At 34.3% G+C, this 18,082-nt stretch overlaps 2 protein-coding genes across 2 annotated transcripts; one reads left to right on the plus strand and one right to left on the minus strand.

Annotated features, from left to right (window-relative positions):
- Positions 1-1,048: 1,048 nt before the first annotated feature.
- LOC109004190 lies at positions 1,049-2,791 on the minus strand. The gene has a single exon (XM_018982653.2). The coding sequence runs from the start codon at positions 2,632-2,634 to the stop codon at positions 1,465-1,467; it is 1,170 nt and encodes a 389-aa protein (XP_018838198.1). The 5' UTR covers positions 2,635-2,791; the 3' UTR covers positions 1,049-1,464.
- A 9,762-nt stretch (positions 2,792-12,553) lies between these two features.
- LOC109004187 (transcription factor MYB13-like) lies at positions 12,554-14,702 on the plus strand. The gene is made up of 3 exons (XM_018982651.2): positions 12,554-12,782; positions 12,933-13,062; positions 13,792-14,702. Exons 1-3 carry the CDS (start codon positions 12,650-12,652, stop codon positions 14,480-14,482), a joined length of 954 nt encoding a protein of 317 aa, XP_018838196.1. The 5' UTR covers positions 12,554-12,649; the 3' UTR covers positions 14,483-14,702.
- Positions 14,703-18,082: the final 3,380 nt, after the last annotated feature.

The following is an 18,082-nucleotide window of genomic DNA, read 5'->3' on the forward strand; positions in this document are numbered from 1 at the left end:
AAAAAAAAAGGGTAAAGATAGGAGTGGGGATGACACTGTATTATATAGCATTTTTATAGTAAGATAAACTCTCTAAAAGATAATTTAGGTTGCGTTTGGATGTTGAAGTGAGTTGAGTTGAGTTGAGTTGAGATGATAAAATATTGTTAGAATATTATTTTTTAATATTATTATTATTTTAAGATTTGAAAAAGTTGAATTATTTATTATATTTTATGTTGAAATTTGAAAAAATTGTAATGATAAGTTGAGATGAGTTGAGAGATGTTTGTCATCCAAACGAAGCTTAAGCATTATAGTTTGAATAGGAAGTCAAACTAAACAGAAGAAATTGACTGAGAAATGTGAAGCATCATTAAACATGTTCGATCCCTTCTTGAAGAAGCAAATAGCAGGTGGATATGGAGCCTTTCAAAGTTCTGAAGCCCATGACCTGGCTGGCTCCCAGTGCATGTAAAGCACCGCCCTGTTGCATTTCCTCCTCTGAGATAGATCTGTCAGGGCAATACAAGAACACCCCCCCATAATTTTTGTAAAACATCTTGTTTCATTAATAAAGTTGTCGTCTTTTTGAAAAAAAGATGTCACAAAAGTGGGAGAAGGATAGGCGAAATAAGAGGAGAAAATAAAGAGCACTCAGATAATCACAAGTCCAAATAGTCAAAAAGGTCTTAAATCTGACATAATGATTCACGTACTTCAAGTTCAAATTGACAATAGGTCACTAATTCGATTAATATAAACATACTTTTTTTTCTGGTCAGAAAGTTGATGGAATATGGAAACACCTGAAATCACCTAACAATTTGCATGTCCATGGGTCTTTGCTACGCCTTCATACTCGATGAAATATGAACCAAACGTCCCCATTAATTCTCAGAAACCATGACACTCGATTTCTTAGTTCTTACTTTCAATGGAAATGCAATTATGCAACAAAAAAAGACCCCCAATTCCAAGTTACGGGTACTGCCAACCCTTTGCTTTGCTACAAAACTAATTGTTACTTCCTTATATGTTGACAAATTCTGGGCTATTAACATGCAAATAACCAACCATTCCCAACACAGAAGGAACCTATCATTCTGCTCTGCCCCTCGAATACAAAGTAAAATTAACTTTAATTGCCTATGTACATTTCTCTTCAGCCAAAGAGGCTTCTATACCAAAGAAAAAACAAAACAAACTAACTGCATAAAACTAAAAAAAAAAAAAAAAAAGAGTAGATTTCGCATTAAGCCATGCGCACTTCACCGCAATTTTGGTAATTGGCTGAAGCTACACTCTTCCAAAAGGGACTCCTGTACCGATTACTGGTTCAAATTTCCCCCTGTTCATTGGCCAAGACCACACACGACAATCTGCCATGAATAAATTGAACCTGGGATCAACAAAACTACCTAAAAAGTTACGAACTTCAGGGTTTTCAGGGGCCTCGGTACCCCTCCCTGGTGTATGTCATTTTTACATTGAGGGCGCAGACACTTTCCCAACTTGGTCCAGCACATCGAGAACCTCTGTCCTGCTCCTCACAAGCCTATGAAATACCTCTCTGATTTGTTGCTGCAAAGGCACCAAACCCTCCTCCATCTTCTTGCAAGTATCGGCCAATTCAGCCACCTGCGAAGCCATCTCCTCCAAGCGCTCCGCCTCCGCCGGGAACTGAAACGAGTCGGCCAATTCGATCAGGGACTGACCCAACCTCTCCAACCTCTGCGTCTCCTCCAGCAGCCCAGCCAAGCGGGTTTTCTCCTTCTTCTTTTTCCACTCCTCCGCAATCTTCTCTTGCAGCGCGAACATAGAGTGGGCCCAACCCAGTTGCCGCGGCACCGGGAAATGGGTCGACAAGCCGTTCCTCTCCTGGCAAGGTATTGCCGCCACCAGAGCCCACATCACAAACAACGTGACCGTGCTCATTATGTAAACCGGGGAGGCCAGACCGGATGATTCCGCGCCACGCGGCGCCACCAAGTTGGCCGACATGGCCTGGATTTGCTTCGCGGCGGACCAGCCCTTCGCCATGTTCCACGACAAGGATCGGAATTGCCCGGGCGCGGCTCGGTCCTTGTTCGTGGCACCTCTGCGCCCGAATGACCAGGCTCGCTCCGCTGACTTGTGGTTGCTTCCCTCTTTTTCCTCGAGCGTCAGCATCAGAGAATTCAGGGCCTTCTTGGCACGGCGAACCTGTCCATCGCCGATCGGTCTCTGTTCGAAAGCCGAGACAGCGATCTCAGCAAGCTTCTGGTAGTGTCTGACCGATTCGACCCCGTGCGAGACCGCATTGCAAACATCGAGCGCCTTCACCACACGGTCGAGGAACTCCGGGACAAGGCGATCGAGTGGGGGCTTGGAAACCTGTGAAGGATCTCGACCCATTATAAGGACGGCTTTGAACTCGGCCTCGCAGCAAAGGAACACGTCGACGAGCTTGCGGAGCCAGGAGACTGATAGCAGGGAATCAGCGGCCTCGTCAGAACTGGATGATAAGAGATCGGAGAAGCGGTCGGCCACGTATTTCTGAAAAAGCTCGAGGTCCTCGAGGTCCTGCTCGTGGTTTCCGTCCATCGAAACCACCTGGTTCCGGCGGATACTGATTCGGTTCAGAAAAGAACCCTGATTGTCCGTTGCACGCATTGTTGATTGTGAAGATTTTGGTGTAGAACGGACCCAAATACAACGATTTCACTATATATATTGTTGAGCAAAACACAGAGAGATAGGGGAGGCAGAAGAGCAGGAAAATTTAGAGAAAGCGAAGAAGAAGGAGAAGAAGTCAGAAAAAAGAGATGCTTTGAGGATAAAAGGCTCTGGTGTGTAATGTATATATATAATATAAAATTATTGAGCGAAATCAATGGTCATGGCTTCTCGGGGACGAGACCGTTTCTTCTGCGGTTTTGTCATTTTGTGGACACTGACTCGGCTCCTTCTTCCCAAATTAGCCTTCCTTTTAGCTCTTGCTAGTTTTTATTTTTTATTTTTTATTTTGAAACCTTAGCTCTTGCTAGTTGAAATAACACAAATGAAACAAAAAAATTAAATGCGCACACAAAAACAATACTGTTGTTCTTTTAGCTCTGTTCGAATAAGTGAAGTAGTTTTTAGATTATTTCTTATTATTAATAAATAATTGATTAATATTTATAAATTATTTATTATTATTTACAATTTATTCACTAAATTTTTATTATTATTTACAGTAATTTTAGTATTACTGTTATTAATTTTTTTTTCACTAATTTAAATGTGAAATAGTTTCAAATTCTTGATTTTATTCGTATTCTATATTTTTATGTTTTTATTTTTTCAAAGCTTCTTGTTATTTATTTATATTTTTCCGCATCCTCTGCTAATAGGCTTATAGAAGAAAATAAATTATTTTTTGTAATACTTTTATTTTAAATTTCAAATTCCTCTAATAAATTTTGATTATAAAAAATTACATTATATGACATCCGAGACAGGTGAAATTTCATGTAACAATTAGGCATGATATTAAATACCATAGATGAAGATAATAATGCAGTACTGATAAAATTTCTAGCATTTCTCTCAAATCTTAATATTCTCTCTTCGCAAAATAAAACTAAAAATAAAATAAAAAAATAAACTGGTGATAAAGAATGGCATTTACGTGGTTTGCTTAAAGGAGAAGGGGGCTTTATTCAGCTCAGCAAAACGGAAGCGCTAGTTGATCGTGGCGTTGGACGCGTAGTTCTGGGAAGATAAAGAGGTCCCACAACCAGTCCGGTCCATTGTCAGATTTTTTATATATAAGGAAGAAAAAGTAAAAAAGGGAAGTGAGAGGGACCTGTTTTGACCGGGTCATGGAGCGGGCCTCTTCTCGATTCGCTACGAGACCTACATTTCGGTTGCTCCAGCCCAGCCCAGCCCAGCCCCACTACTTACAGGTCTTAGCTCCCTACTTCGGCCACCTCACTCATCACGTTGGAATGGAACATCCATATTTCTGACTATTATCATAGATTTTTTTTATTTTATTTAAAAAAAAAGACCAAGAAAATATGTCCTAATGAATTATTCAGAGAGTCAACCGATCTTCTATATGCATGCACCCAAGTACACATCAAAATCAGAGAGAAGGACAACCATCTTAAGCATGGATTTTTAAAAGTTCTTTTGCTGCCAGTTAAGAGCTCGTGTACCCATCCATTTTCCAACTACTAACTATCACAAACATTCAAATGAGATTTAATTTGCCGGCCTGACAACATGGATGATGAAAATCTCTCTCTCCATATATAAAGAAGATTATAGCTCGTTTGAATAATGAGATAAAATGAAATGATTTTAGATTAGTTAAATAAAATATTATTTTTTAATATTATTATTATTTTAAGATTTAAAAAAAATTAAATTGTTTATTATATTTTATATAAAAATTTAAAAAATTTGTAATAATGAGATAAAATGATGAGATGAGTTGAGAGTGTTTCTGTATCTAAACGAAGCCTAAAAAAATAGTTGTGTTTAATCCATATCAATTGCCATTGATTGGAGCTTGCTAGCGTTAATATCGGCATAAAATGGGAGCAAAGCAGACAAAAGAGAGGTGGTTAATACAGTTGTGAACTTGTATTCTCAATATATCTTACAATTAGCTTTAATCCAACTTTAATTATTATTTATTGTCTTTGAAAGACAATTGGTCGATCGGGTTGATCCAGCTTTCTTTATTAGTCATGTGGGTCCAAAGTTATTTGTGCTACTTTTTTTAAGCTTAATGCATGGGGGACTCTGGACATGGATGGGGCAATTTCTTGATTAAAGTTCAAGCAAGCCAAATGGTTAATGACAATTAATACCTCCATATAACTTATTTCATCGACTATTAACTCGGGACCAACAACTTGTCTCGTTCTGCAATTCTTACTACCATTCTATTAAAATTATTATTTAATAGTAATATCCACTTTTTTACAAAGAACTTAGATGAGATTTGTCTATTTGAAACTTGTACCTAATATTACTTTCTTAAATATATGATCAGTATTTGATGACGGGTATGATCTTTAGGCTTTATATGACGAGTGATTCTAATTTCTAGGGTTCATTTGCTTGAATTTTATGTAGTGATGAGTCATGTATCCATCTAGATGAAGACTATTCTATGCTAGCTTGTGAATACTGGCCTGTGGGATTCATTTGCATCCAATCGACAAGTACTATACATAAATCAACAAGCATGCATGGCAGCTTCTTAATTGATCATCACGATCTGAGACATGCCGAACACTACTTGACTAATTGTTCATAACCATTCTAGCTAGTATGTCTGCCTGGAGTCAACTCTGACTCAGCCAAATTAATTAAGCACTTATATATCTGTAACCAGTTTTTTCATGCATTAACCATTTTTATTTATAAGTAGTAGGAGTTTACGTGGCTTTATTGGTGGATATCATGACAACAATATTGGCATGTTGCAGATATGTACAAAAGCGGCAAATATGTTGGGAGTCAAACATCAAACCAGGGTGGCATGGCATGGCATGGCTTGGAGTGCTTCACATGTCCTAATCCTCCCCCATTCCTAAAGCTTCAATCTTGATGGGCTTGGCTTTCTTGGATAATAGTGTTTTGGGCCTTATTGGATCAAATACTAATTTATCATGGGCTTCCCCTCCTCCCAAACCCAAATAAGCAACCATCTCCAGCCTCTCTTGCATGTACTCCCTCTCAATTGGCGGGGCTTTTAAACGTGCCGTAATCAATTCAATTAGCAATGTTATACTGGAAATCCAAGCCTCGTGTACTCTTTAGTTTTTTTTAAAAAGACTTGTGTTTATTATTAAAAAAATTAATTTTTTTTATTTAGTTTGCATATTCACTCATTCTTTTAAAAAAATGAGTATGCGATGCTTACAAATATCATATCTATAATTCAATTGGTAGGAAAAAAATCATTTAATTCTTGTTTTCTCGTCCCAAGTAATAAAATTTGAATTCATGGCATCTATTTTAGAGTGGTTTATGTAACAAGTAGAGGCCTGATCTGATCTTTATTTTAAAGAGAATTGGTGTAGTTTATATATCGCGTAAAATCATTTTTATTATGTTACTAATTACAGCAATCTAGCTAGCTGATGCCAATCTCGATTCTTGGATGAGATAAATGAGCTTAATGCATGCATCATATCGAAATCATGAGAACTGTATATGAATTATATCATACCAATTACGGCCTATTTTGTGTTACCATTTATGCTAACTGGCCTAAGCGGAATCGAGATATATATATAGACTTCCATTGAAGGAAAATATCATGTTGATGGTCCCTATAAGAGTGACAACCAAATTAGAAGGAACTTAGAGAATTCATATATATATATATATATATATATTTTCGTGGGGGAGGCCCACGAGGAGGACCACAAAATTTAAGAGATTATAGATGGTATGGCAGGGACATTTCATCCATGACTTAATAACTTAACCAACCATGCTTTTAAAATGGAAAGTCCCATCATTTTATTTTCACTAATTATACTTTAAAAAAATTCCCAAATGGTAGGCCCAAACACCACTCCATTGCTCCTCCTTAAAGCTAAGTATAAAGAATATATCATCATCATGATTTCTCTGCTCTTCGTTTCATCCAAAAGGTCCCTTTATTCTTATTTTTTATTTTTAGTTTCAAAGTTTGAGAGCTTGCGATCCATCCAAGCAAAAATCACTTCCTATCTTCACATCCAATGTGGTATATGATTCACATCAATCAACAAGACCCCGTTGCTTTCTCACTTAATCACCACATCTCTTTCTACTTTTTTTTTTTTTTTTTCTTCCACACACATATATATATATTAATTAATTGATCCATCTACGTACGTATACAAATTATTAATTTAGTTCTATATATGCTTTAATTGACTAACACCTTGATTCGATGGGGGACTTTGCTTGTGTCTTTAACTTGCTTTGCGTAAATCAATTTATTTACGACAAACTTCAACTTCAAGTGCTGATCTTAATTTGTACGTACGTACGTACGTAGTCATGAGGTAATCAATTAGAGGGAGAAAGGTGGGGAAGGAAAACAAGAAGCGGATGATTTTTAATTAAATTATTAGTTGATTTATAATGTAAGTAATTAATATATATATATATATAATATCCATATATATTATTTGCTGGGCTCATGACGTGGTGATCGATGCAACTGATCATCAGGAGGATCAGTACCAAACCTGATGATGATATTTGACACTAGAATATTTTAATTGGTATGCCGACAGTGGCCAGATTACACTGATGATACTTAATTAATTAATTAATTATAAGCTGATGATCATCAGTCAAAATGACAATTTTCCAGCCAATTACGGGTGAAAGATAAATACAATTAATGGGCCGTGATTAAACTCATTAAAATTTTTTTTTTTTTTTTATAATTAGTGAGTTGCCCCAAGTGATCAAGCAGATCATCTGGACAGAGAGATGAGCTGATGATGATCATGATTACGGCCTCTATCTGGTACTTTATAAGATATCATGATAAAATTAGTAAGTCATATGTATTATATATAATATGACAAAACCTAAATATTTTATATGTTTTTATTACGAGAACTATTCATTTTATATATGTGGATAATGAAAAAAAATACTATTTTTCATCTTTTAATTTAATTATATATATTTTTATTATATCTTACCCGTTTGGATTCGGAAAGTGTTTTATCTTATCTCATCATTACAACTTTTTCAAATTCTCACACAAAATATAATAAACAATTCAACTTTTTCAAATCTCAAAATAATAATAATATTAAAAAATAATATTCTAACAATATTTTTTTTTTCAATTTTCAATTTTCATCTTTCATCTAAAACTATCTTATCTTATCTCTAAATCCAACCCAGCCTGTTTAGCATAAAATGATTATTAGATAAGTGAAAAATAATAAATAATTTTTCATTTATTTGAAAGATGATAAAAATGATTAAAGTTCCTTTTAGATTGAGATAATTTTAGATGAGTTGAATAAAATATTATTAGAATATTATTTTTTAATATTATTATTATTTTGAAATTTGAAAAAGTTAAATTATTTATTATATTTTATATAACAATTTAAAAAAATTATAATGATGAGATGAGATAAGATGAGATCACTTCTCGATTCAAACGATAGAGCCTAAATTTAAAGGATGATTAATATATATATATATATATATATATATATATATATATATATATAACATGCATTAATGCTCCCTGCCATGCGAGAAAATTTGGTTCTCGATGCTCTAATCTACTTGGTTCTCTGAATGTGGTCGTTTCTTTACGGGTAGGAATAAATCCCAATGCAAAAGGCATATGGAAAACGAGACGATCTATATGGTTAATTTCTAAGGTACGCTTTGCATTATATGGTCTTTTCGGCCAGCATTAAACAACAAGTAATAATTCGTTCGACCATGACATCAATGCATGCATGCATGCATGATCCATATATATAATATAGCATGATATATCATGTCATGTCATGTTATGTAAACGTTATTTTTATATATACAACAAATATATATATATAGAAAAATACTCTAACTACAAAGTGATTACACAAAAATAATTCTACAAATTGACATGACTTGATATGATTTGTCAAATTGTAAAATTACTTTTATTATCAAATAGATCTAATGAATAAGATGAAGTCACATAAATTTGTATGATTATTTTTATGTAATTTATTTATAGATATAGCAGTCATCATAATATATATATATATATATATATGTGTGTGTGTGTACACGCGACTCTGGCCAGCTTGTAAATTAAGCGAACATGTACGTAATTAATTAATTATCTAAAAAACTTATGATTATAAGGGTATTTAAATTATCATGTCTGTCGCAGCAGCAAAAGAACAGTTTCTCAGTCCTTCTCATGCACGTCTTGAGGCCGATATATTCTTTTGGAAGCCATGAGATTGATTAAACTGAAATGACATGACCATGATCATCTGAATATAGATGATTTGGATTCATAATCATTTACGTGATACGATCGTCACCATTTCGATCTACTACATAATGATAAATCAATTGAACGAAGACGCAAATATATATTAATATAATAAGTAAGTATCAAGAAAAATCGAAATTTAAGTAAGTTTCGTTTTCATGTCTGCAAGCTGTGTCCCCTAACTAAATGATGAGACGACTAGCTCTTGTGGTTATAATCAATCGGCCATCCCCTAGTGCGTGCTAGCTAGCTTAAATTATTTAAGCTTCCACATATATTAATTTATATGCCTTTTTATTGGTAGAAATTAATAAGTTATGGGTTTTCAAAAGAAGCCTTATAAGCTTGATTTCTTTTGCTAAATATTATATATATGTACATGTAAATATAATTAATACAGACATGAACAGTTAGATTAATACAGCTATATTATATAGTTCTAGAGATCGATCAAGATCAGATTCTAAATATATAATAATCCTCAATAACATGCAGAGTACGTACATGAATTAGGCTCAAAATTAAGTAACCAGAAGATCAAATATTACTGAATATATGATCTATACGGAAATAACAATTAACCAAAAGAAAGAATCATATTTATAGATTAATATTCCAGATCAGATCCTGTGTTAAAATTAAGTTAAAACGTACAAAAAGTCCATTGGAGCTCAAATATATATTATAAGTTGTTCACCGATAGATCGACCCTAGCTAGCTAGTCTTCTTAATTAATTCATTTAGATCTGCATGAAATAATTAATTAATTTAATTTGGGTTCATCATGCATGCAGTAGTACTAATTAAGAAAAGCTAGCTGGCTAGGCGTTGTGCAATTAATGAATACTTTTGGCATATTATTGTTTGACATGAAAACATGATTGATCATGATCATCATGAGTTTGATAGATCAGGGCCGGGGATATATAAAACATGAATAAAGAATCCGGTCGGTCCCAGGCCGAGATCAAGCCCCAGCTAGATCAACACGTGCGTATAATAACAGATCAGATACATCAACCTTTAATTTGGACCACATGAGTGCACCCAAATTAATTCATATATATGCGATCCCAGTGGTACTTCAAATCACGAATCAGTCCGATTATTGCATGTAAACTGTAAAAGTGATTGATATGAATGAGGCTATATATAAAGGTCTACAACGCGTTTTAACATGGGCCATTCATTCATGATCATGATATATATTTCGAACATATATATATATATACACGCTCGGCTATATATCATGTGGAATATCCTCCCTATTATAACGTACTCATGATATATTGATATGTGAAATAGTAAACTTATACGTACGTACTCTTATACACTTATAAACCCAAACAAAAATCAAACCGCGCCAAAGCTAGCTCTAGTGCATGCCTGAGTTTTACAATTGTAATTGGTAGTAGTACTCTTGCATGAGGTTATTAGGGCTTGTTAGTTAAGATTTCTAAGAACTACAAAAGACTCTGATGATCAACTAAATTTCTGATCAGAGAAAGATCGATACAATTTTTGTTCTGATTAAGAAGTCACATTATTCATAAGTTTGATACTAGCTAGGGAAATGTACATGAATCCAATTCCATTAGCTAAAATTGCAATTAAAAAGTACTCACCTTTAATTTTTTTTATTATTATTATTTTTTTTTAAGTTTCAAGTTTTCATTATTGTTAATTTCTCCGAAAATAATGGCTACGAAAATAGTTGAAAACATAGGTTGATCATGTCTCTAAAGATATATACCAAATTTGAGTTAAAAAAAAGTTGAAGACAAAGAAGGCCTTAGCTAGTTAGGGTGCCCATATATGAATGCGTCATCTAGATTTCTGGGGATCGGAGTTGTCGTAGCGCCATGATCGGCTCTGCCCGTACGTAGGACCTCATGAAAGGTATATTTTGATTATTTTCCCCATTTTTGAGGGACCACCCCGGCCCCCTCTCTCTAAGTAAAAAGTCCCTCGTCTTAGGCACCGGTACATAGAACAGTGATAAATCATAATCCTAATTCAGAGCATATTATCTGCATTACATACACAATGAGGGGAACTACTCACCAAATCCATTTCAATCACAACATGATTATATTATATATAACTCTATGTCAATCATTCGCAATGATCTGCAGCGCGCGATAGCGCAGTACTTTCATAGAAAATTCAGCTATCTGTAATTGGCTAGCTAGGTTTCTGATCCTATATATATATATATATATATATATGTCTTTTCAATATCCTGCAAAAACAAATATGAATGGTTTGGTTGTATTTCTCATATCTTCAACAGTTAATTTTTAGTGTTAGATTGAATATAACATCATGAGAAAGTCGACCAACACAAACATGTACCTTTCTTAATATATGAATCTGCAAATCCAGAAAAAAAAGTGTATATATATGTGTGTGTGTGTGTGTGTGTGTGTATATATATATATCTTAATTACGAAAGAAGAAGAAGAAGAAGAATGGTACTTTGGTTGTATTTCTCATATCTTCAACGTACAACTATATATAGTGTTAGATTGAATATAACATCGGAAAGTCAACCAACGCACACACAGTACCTTTGTTAATAATGTTAAGAATGATACGGGAAAATACTAGAACATTATAAACACTCTGATTTTAATGTTGTTATATGAATTTTTCACCTAGCTAGGTGGTATATGCGTTTGCACATTAAAAGTGGAAATGAAAATCTTGGACGTACATTAATTGATACTGATGATCATGCATGCATCGAACACCGCCTTATAAGTACTATTTGCTTGATCAAATTAGGATGATTATTTATTTCCTTTTTGTTTGTATAAATACGTCATTTGCATATTTATATTCGTTTTATAAATTAAGATGATTTAATATGATAGGTTAAATTATACTCTTTTTTTTTTTTTTTTAAAGTAGATTTAAGATACCATGTTAAGTCATGTTTATTAAATGTAATTTTTTTTAATAAAATTATCTCTTTTATTTTTTTAACACAATCAAACGGTATTTAGGCAACATATATCCAGAATCATCATTAATAATTGTTATCCTTAATTAAACTGCCATTTAATACAGGATAGATCACCATGGTTCCGTCCATGTTTCCTGAAACTTTTGGTGCTGTATCATGTATTGATGAGAAAAATAAAATAGAGAGAGAAAAAAAAGTCATTTTCTATAGTATGCACTCTCAACGTGTCGAGAGTTCGATGGAGTGTTCGGATATGATGACTGGTTTCAGAAAGAGAGACACAGAAAATCAAGGAAGCGATCTAGAGAGAGAGAGAGATATATATATATATATATATATTTAATATAATATAAGCAGAGGTGCGAGAAACCAGCCGGCACAGTTTTTGAACTACGTGATTGGTTCCGTAATACTACAAATGTACGTAGAAAACGGTACTGACGCCGGGAAGGAAGTTGATGATATGTCGTTTTAGGGTTAGATGGAGCTCGGGTCCCTTAAATGGACCCTATCCGGTTGAAAATGTCTCCTGGGGTTGTACTTCCTTCCTCCTACATTTAAAGTGGGAGAGAGAGAGGGGGAGGCCCCAACTCTTGCACAGCTATTTCAACTGTAATCCCCATTACACAAAACAAACTCCAGGAAATTTAAGCAAATAAGGTATCCGCGGCTAGCTAGCTGTAATAATGGGTCACCATTCTTGCTGTAACCAACAGAAGGTTAAGAGAGGACTTTGGTCTCCAGAGGAAGACGAAAAGCTCATCAGATACATCACCACCCATGGCTATGGCTGCTGGAGTGAAGTTCCCGAGAAAGCTGGTCATCTTCATCATCCTCTCTCTCTCTCTCTCACGCACAATCACAAACACAATCTCACAGAGACACCCAAAGCTAGCCCCTGTTAATTACCTTATGATTATTATATTAATTGAAGTGCTTATAATATGTGATATATATAGCATTTTTCAGGGCTGCAAAGGTGTGGTAAGAGCTGCAGATTGAGATGGATTAATTATTTGAGGCCTGATATCAGAAGAGGGAGGTTTACTCCTGAGGAGGAGAAGTTAATCATCAGCCTTCATGGAGTTGTAGGAAACAGGTCTAACTGATTCTATGATCTCATACTTTCCCCCATTTTTTTTTCTTTTGGTTTTATTATTTGTAATTTTTTTAACTTTCTGAATTTTCCATTTTTATGGTTTTGCACTCATCAACCTGGTTCTCATGCACTCGTGAATGCGTAAAACTTAAATGTTCTCCTAGCTAGCTAGCGGCCGGCTTCGTCTTTTTCTTAAAAATGGTGTGAAGGCGGGTGTCATGGATACAGTACTCGACTCAAAATGGCTTTACCTCAAACTTTGTATCATATAAAAACAAGACTTGCATACGAAGTCTTTGAACTAAATGTCTTAAATTAACAACCTGAAGCAATTTTACTGTTTATAGAGTAGTTCGTATATATATATATAGCAATAGCAGCTGCCACACCTACATTTTGGGAGTCGTTAAGACGGATATTTCATCGGATGAAATTGAAGTTTTCAGTCAACGTCATTACATGTTAATGCACTGTATTCTTACAACCCCACCTTTTTTTAATGGTTTCCTTTTTATCTTTCTTTAAAAGCGTATGTCTTAATATTTGAACCTTCAAACATTGATTTTACATCCCAAAACACTCTTGCACTTGTGCTAATTCCCCTAATCGTTTTCACTCATCTTTTTACTCAATATTTAAATATTATTAATTTTTTTGTGTAAATATTTTTAAAATTTTGTTATAGCTCGTCTTTTCGATTGTATTCTGATATGCATAATGAAATTGTAGATGGGCTCATATAGCAAGTCACTTGCCCGGAAGAACAGATAATGAGATAAAGAACTACTGGAATTCATGGATAAAGAAAAAGATACGAAAACCTTCTGCCTCTCCCACCACCACCACCAGTACTACTAATACTATCGAGCACTCTCAAATGGGTTACAATTCGAGCCTCCTAGATTTGGTGAATCAAGACTTGCCGCCAAGGCCGCCCGTTCATGAAACCCTTTTTTCTTCTTCATGTCCCTTATTCATGTTCGACACTAGTTCACTTGATGGAACTCCAGAAAATAGCGTACGATCGGACTATTTTCAAGATGCGGTGGGTTTCAACCCTGAAACATGGAATCATGCGAACCAACATCAAGTTCAAGTTCAAGCTCAAGCTCTCCCGGCTCCGGCGACTTTTACGACCGGCATGGATACAAATTACTTGCCACCTTTGATAGAGGCCATGGAAAACATTGTGCCCAGCGAGCTTGAAGTACAATCCTGTAGCATGGATGAGGAAGGAGAGTTAGGGTTGGACTGCTTGCAGAGGCAAGAGTTGAACGAATGGGTTGAATCCCAGCAACAATGCTCGAGCTTTCTTTTCTGGGATTCTTGTGAAGGATCACTCGGTGGGGAAGGAATCGCACCAGCTTCATCGAATGTGGGAGCAGCTAATACGATGCCTGCTTTCCCTTCGTCTCTATGAGATAGTAAAATGATTGTGAACACTGTCCCCCGGCCCCCCACCATTTTCTATTTTCTCTCTATGTCCCTCTCTTTAGGAAGGTAGAGCTTTCAAATTATCCAGGCTTTTCAAACGGTTTGTTCTTTTGCTTTTGTTGGTGAGATTGTGAATTGTGAGTAAAGGTAACCTTATAAGAATATTGCATGCAATCAATGTTTATAATTTGGTGTATGGAAATGGAAGAGGAAAGAATAAAGGCATGAATGCAACGAACTTCAATGTTTGATGACGATCGATGAAGAGATATATACTTCCCTTTGTTCCTAATAATTGGCTATAAATATCATAGTGTCGAATGATTAATTTTGAGTTTTGCCTACTCATTTTGCCTTTTTGCCATGGTCATGTTGATCATTGATCCCTTTTGGTCCTTGGACTCTAGTGCCGTTTTATGGTGGAGTACTATACCCGTGTATATAATATTTTTTTCCCTTTTTATAATTAAAGAAGAGGATATATATATATATATGAAAAATTCTTCTCATCAGCTACTATTCATCACCCCACACCCCACACCCCACATTCTATTAAAAATACTTTCACACCTTATGAAAAACACCCCCACATGATCCTATAAAAAATACCCTCACATCTTATGAAAAAGTTATAGATGTAGAATGTAAGAGTGAATAATGGTTGATGCATATATAGCATTCATATATATGTATATATATATAAATATTATTTGTATTAAATTAAAAATAAGTGATAAGGGTCCAAATATATAAATATATTTTTAATTAGGTTGGAGTACTACTACTAGAATCTCAATATATTATATGATCAGTCTTATTAATTTAGAACTTCTCACGATATTGTTTATTTTCTAACACTTCATGTCGGTCGAAGTCTTAACCATTTGGCTGAAAGACGTTTCTCATGGCCTTTCCATACTCTCTTCGTACACTTATAATTCATAGATGCTTCGAAAGGGGAAAAAACAAACAGAAAAACCAAAAACTACGAAAGGAAAAAGTATAGCAAATATTATATATGTGTGGGATCGACAAGGAATATTTTGGTGGCCGGCTATTTTCTCTACGAATTTTGTTTAAGTCCATCAGTTCCTAAAGAAAAGCACTAAGGCCGGGAGATTTCTAAAACGTTTTAAAAACATTTCTAAAACTTTTAGAGAGTTTCATTTAATTCATTGATCATGACTAAACATATATGTAACACTACAGCGATGGAAATATATATATGATCTAACATTAATATTATATATATAAATTATATATAATTGAATGGGATCGTGAAAGAAACATCTGTGGATGTAGGCAGAATACACATGACATGCGTTATGGTGGGGCATATATATAAATTAAGTAGTTTGTAAAACCGATTAAGATCATATATAGTTTCTTGCACATGAGTAGATCAAGAAAAAACATTATGATGTGTTTAGCACTAGTACGCGGTACATACTTAATTAAGATCGTGGTTTCAGTAGGCTAGGAAATATATATTGCAAATTTGCATGCATATATATGACATAATAACAACAGCAATATATAATAATTAAGTGGGAAATGAAAAAAGTTTCATGAATGTAAAACAAAAACAGCCGATCTATCTAGCTGGATATATATATATATAGCTATTTTTATGGACTCGTACGTTCATACTTCTTATAATTAACCAGTCCTTAGAGCATTAGCATTGGATTGGCTATCATATTCTTCAAATTTTATCTAATATGTAGCTCTTTCACCTTCAGTTAATCATTCAAAACTTGAAGTCTACGTTGAATTAGTCATCACACTCTCTATAATAATAAAATATTATTATTTTTTATTATTTATATTTTTTTAATTAATTTTTATTTTATTTTCATAATCTTCAATAACCTCCAACAAATTATATTCATTTTTATTTTCACAATCCAACAATCTATAATATAATAATCTCATATGTATATAGATGGTAAAATCTCATATGAATAAAAATCTCATATTTATAATATAATAATCTCAAAAAATATTTTTAAACTTGCTATAGTTCTTTTTATATTTGAAAAGAAGAATGGATTACTGTAACTTATAGCTTGGATGAAAGCAATTTAGCTAATTCAATATGGAGCAAATATAAATTATATTTGCTAAATTTGAAGATGAAAAGACATTTAGCTAATCCAATGCCAATGCTCTAAGAGATGACTAGAATCCAAAATGTTGCATGGCTATGGAGACAAAAAAAGAAAATGATTTGTGCAAGTCGAAGTACTGTATATTTGGAGTAAGAGCGCCTCCTAAAAAAAAGCAAGACCCATCATTTGGTGATTCAATCCTAGTCCTAGTACTGTATATAATTGATCTGCAGGCTAGGACTGATCACTAAGATCATGAATGTGTACGCATCTTTGAGTCACTAGTTGTTATGAACCCTAGCTGATTAGGGGAAGGAACAAGAACTAAAGTGTTGTGTTTGTATGTAGGGCTATAAATGAACCAGTATGTTCGATAGCCCGCTCGATACTCGTTCGGTTAAACTCGAATCGAACTCAACTCATGAAAAAAAAAAATCTGGTTCGTGAAACCAGATACCCGCTCGATTTGTAAATGACACATACCCTACAAAACTCGACTAAGGCTCATTAAAGCCTGCTTGTTTATGCTCGAGTCGACTCGTTAACTCAACTCGATTAAAACTCATTCATATATTGATAAATATATATATATACACCTATGTATATATACATATATATATATGTATTAGCTAATAATATAAACATACCAAAAGAAAATTGGTCCTTCTTTTCTCCCTCCCCTTTGAAAAGTCTTCAAAACTAGCCAAACTTCATTCTCTTTTCCAAAAATAGTCCTTGTCCTGATTATTTAACATCTTCAGCTTGTCAATGAGCTGTAATGCCTTGGTAATGAGCCGGTTGGTGTTCTCTATCCTATCCAACAAAAAGGGCTCCATTGAGCCTTCATTGCTCTTTGGTACCTCCTTGATGGTCGAGGGTACCGTCCTCTTGCGTTTTACCATTGAGGTGATCTTCTATACTTGTTACAACTTCTATCATCCCGTATGAAAAATGATAGGGGAACTACCACAATGAGATTGAAATCTCAACAAGTAAACATACAACATACAACAGTTAATATAAGTATACAAATGACAAATCATGGAATGCATGCAAGGACATGTACTTGACATATGACTTGACCAAAAAGTTGACATATGCACTTGACTTTTTTTCAAAAGACGTAATAGAATTTGTAGAGTTCTTCAAAAAACATCTTTGTCATCATCTTTGTGTTGATCTTTAAACATATCATATCATTCATATCACGTGATTTATATAATGTGAACTCATTGTCTTGTTCTTATAACACATGGTAGATACAACACGGCTCTCCTAAGCACCTTGTGTTCCTTCTAGTTACCGCAATACCAACCAAAGTTTTGAATACTGTACCAGATGCTGTACCAGTCAAGGCACTAGAATGAAATATTTTGATATCGATACCATTTCGTGTACCATTTCAAGATAGTTGATATATGAATAAATTATATATAAATTATAAATAGCCTAGTCTGAATCGAGGGTAAAAAAAT

Source organism: Juglans regia, chromosome 2 (assembly GCF_001411555.2).
Source record: "Juglans regia cultivar Chandler chromosome 2, Walnut 2.0, whole genome shotgun sequence".
In the NCBI taxonomy this organism is placed as follows: Eukaryota; Viridiplantae; Streptophyta; class Magnoliopsida; order Fagales; family Juglandaceae; genus Juglans; species Juglans regia.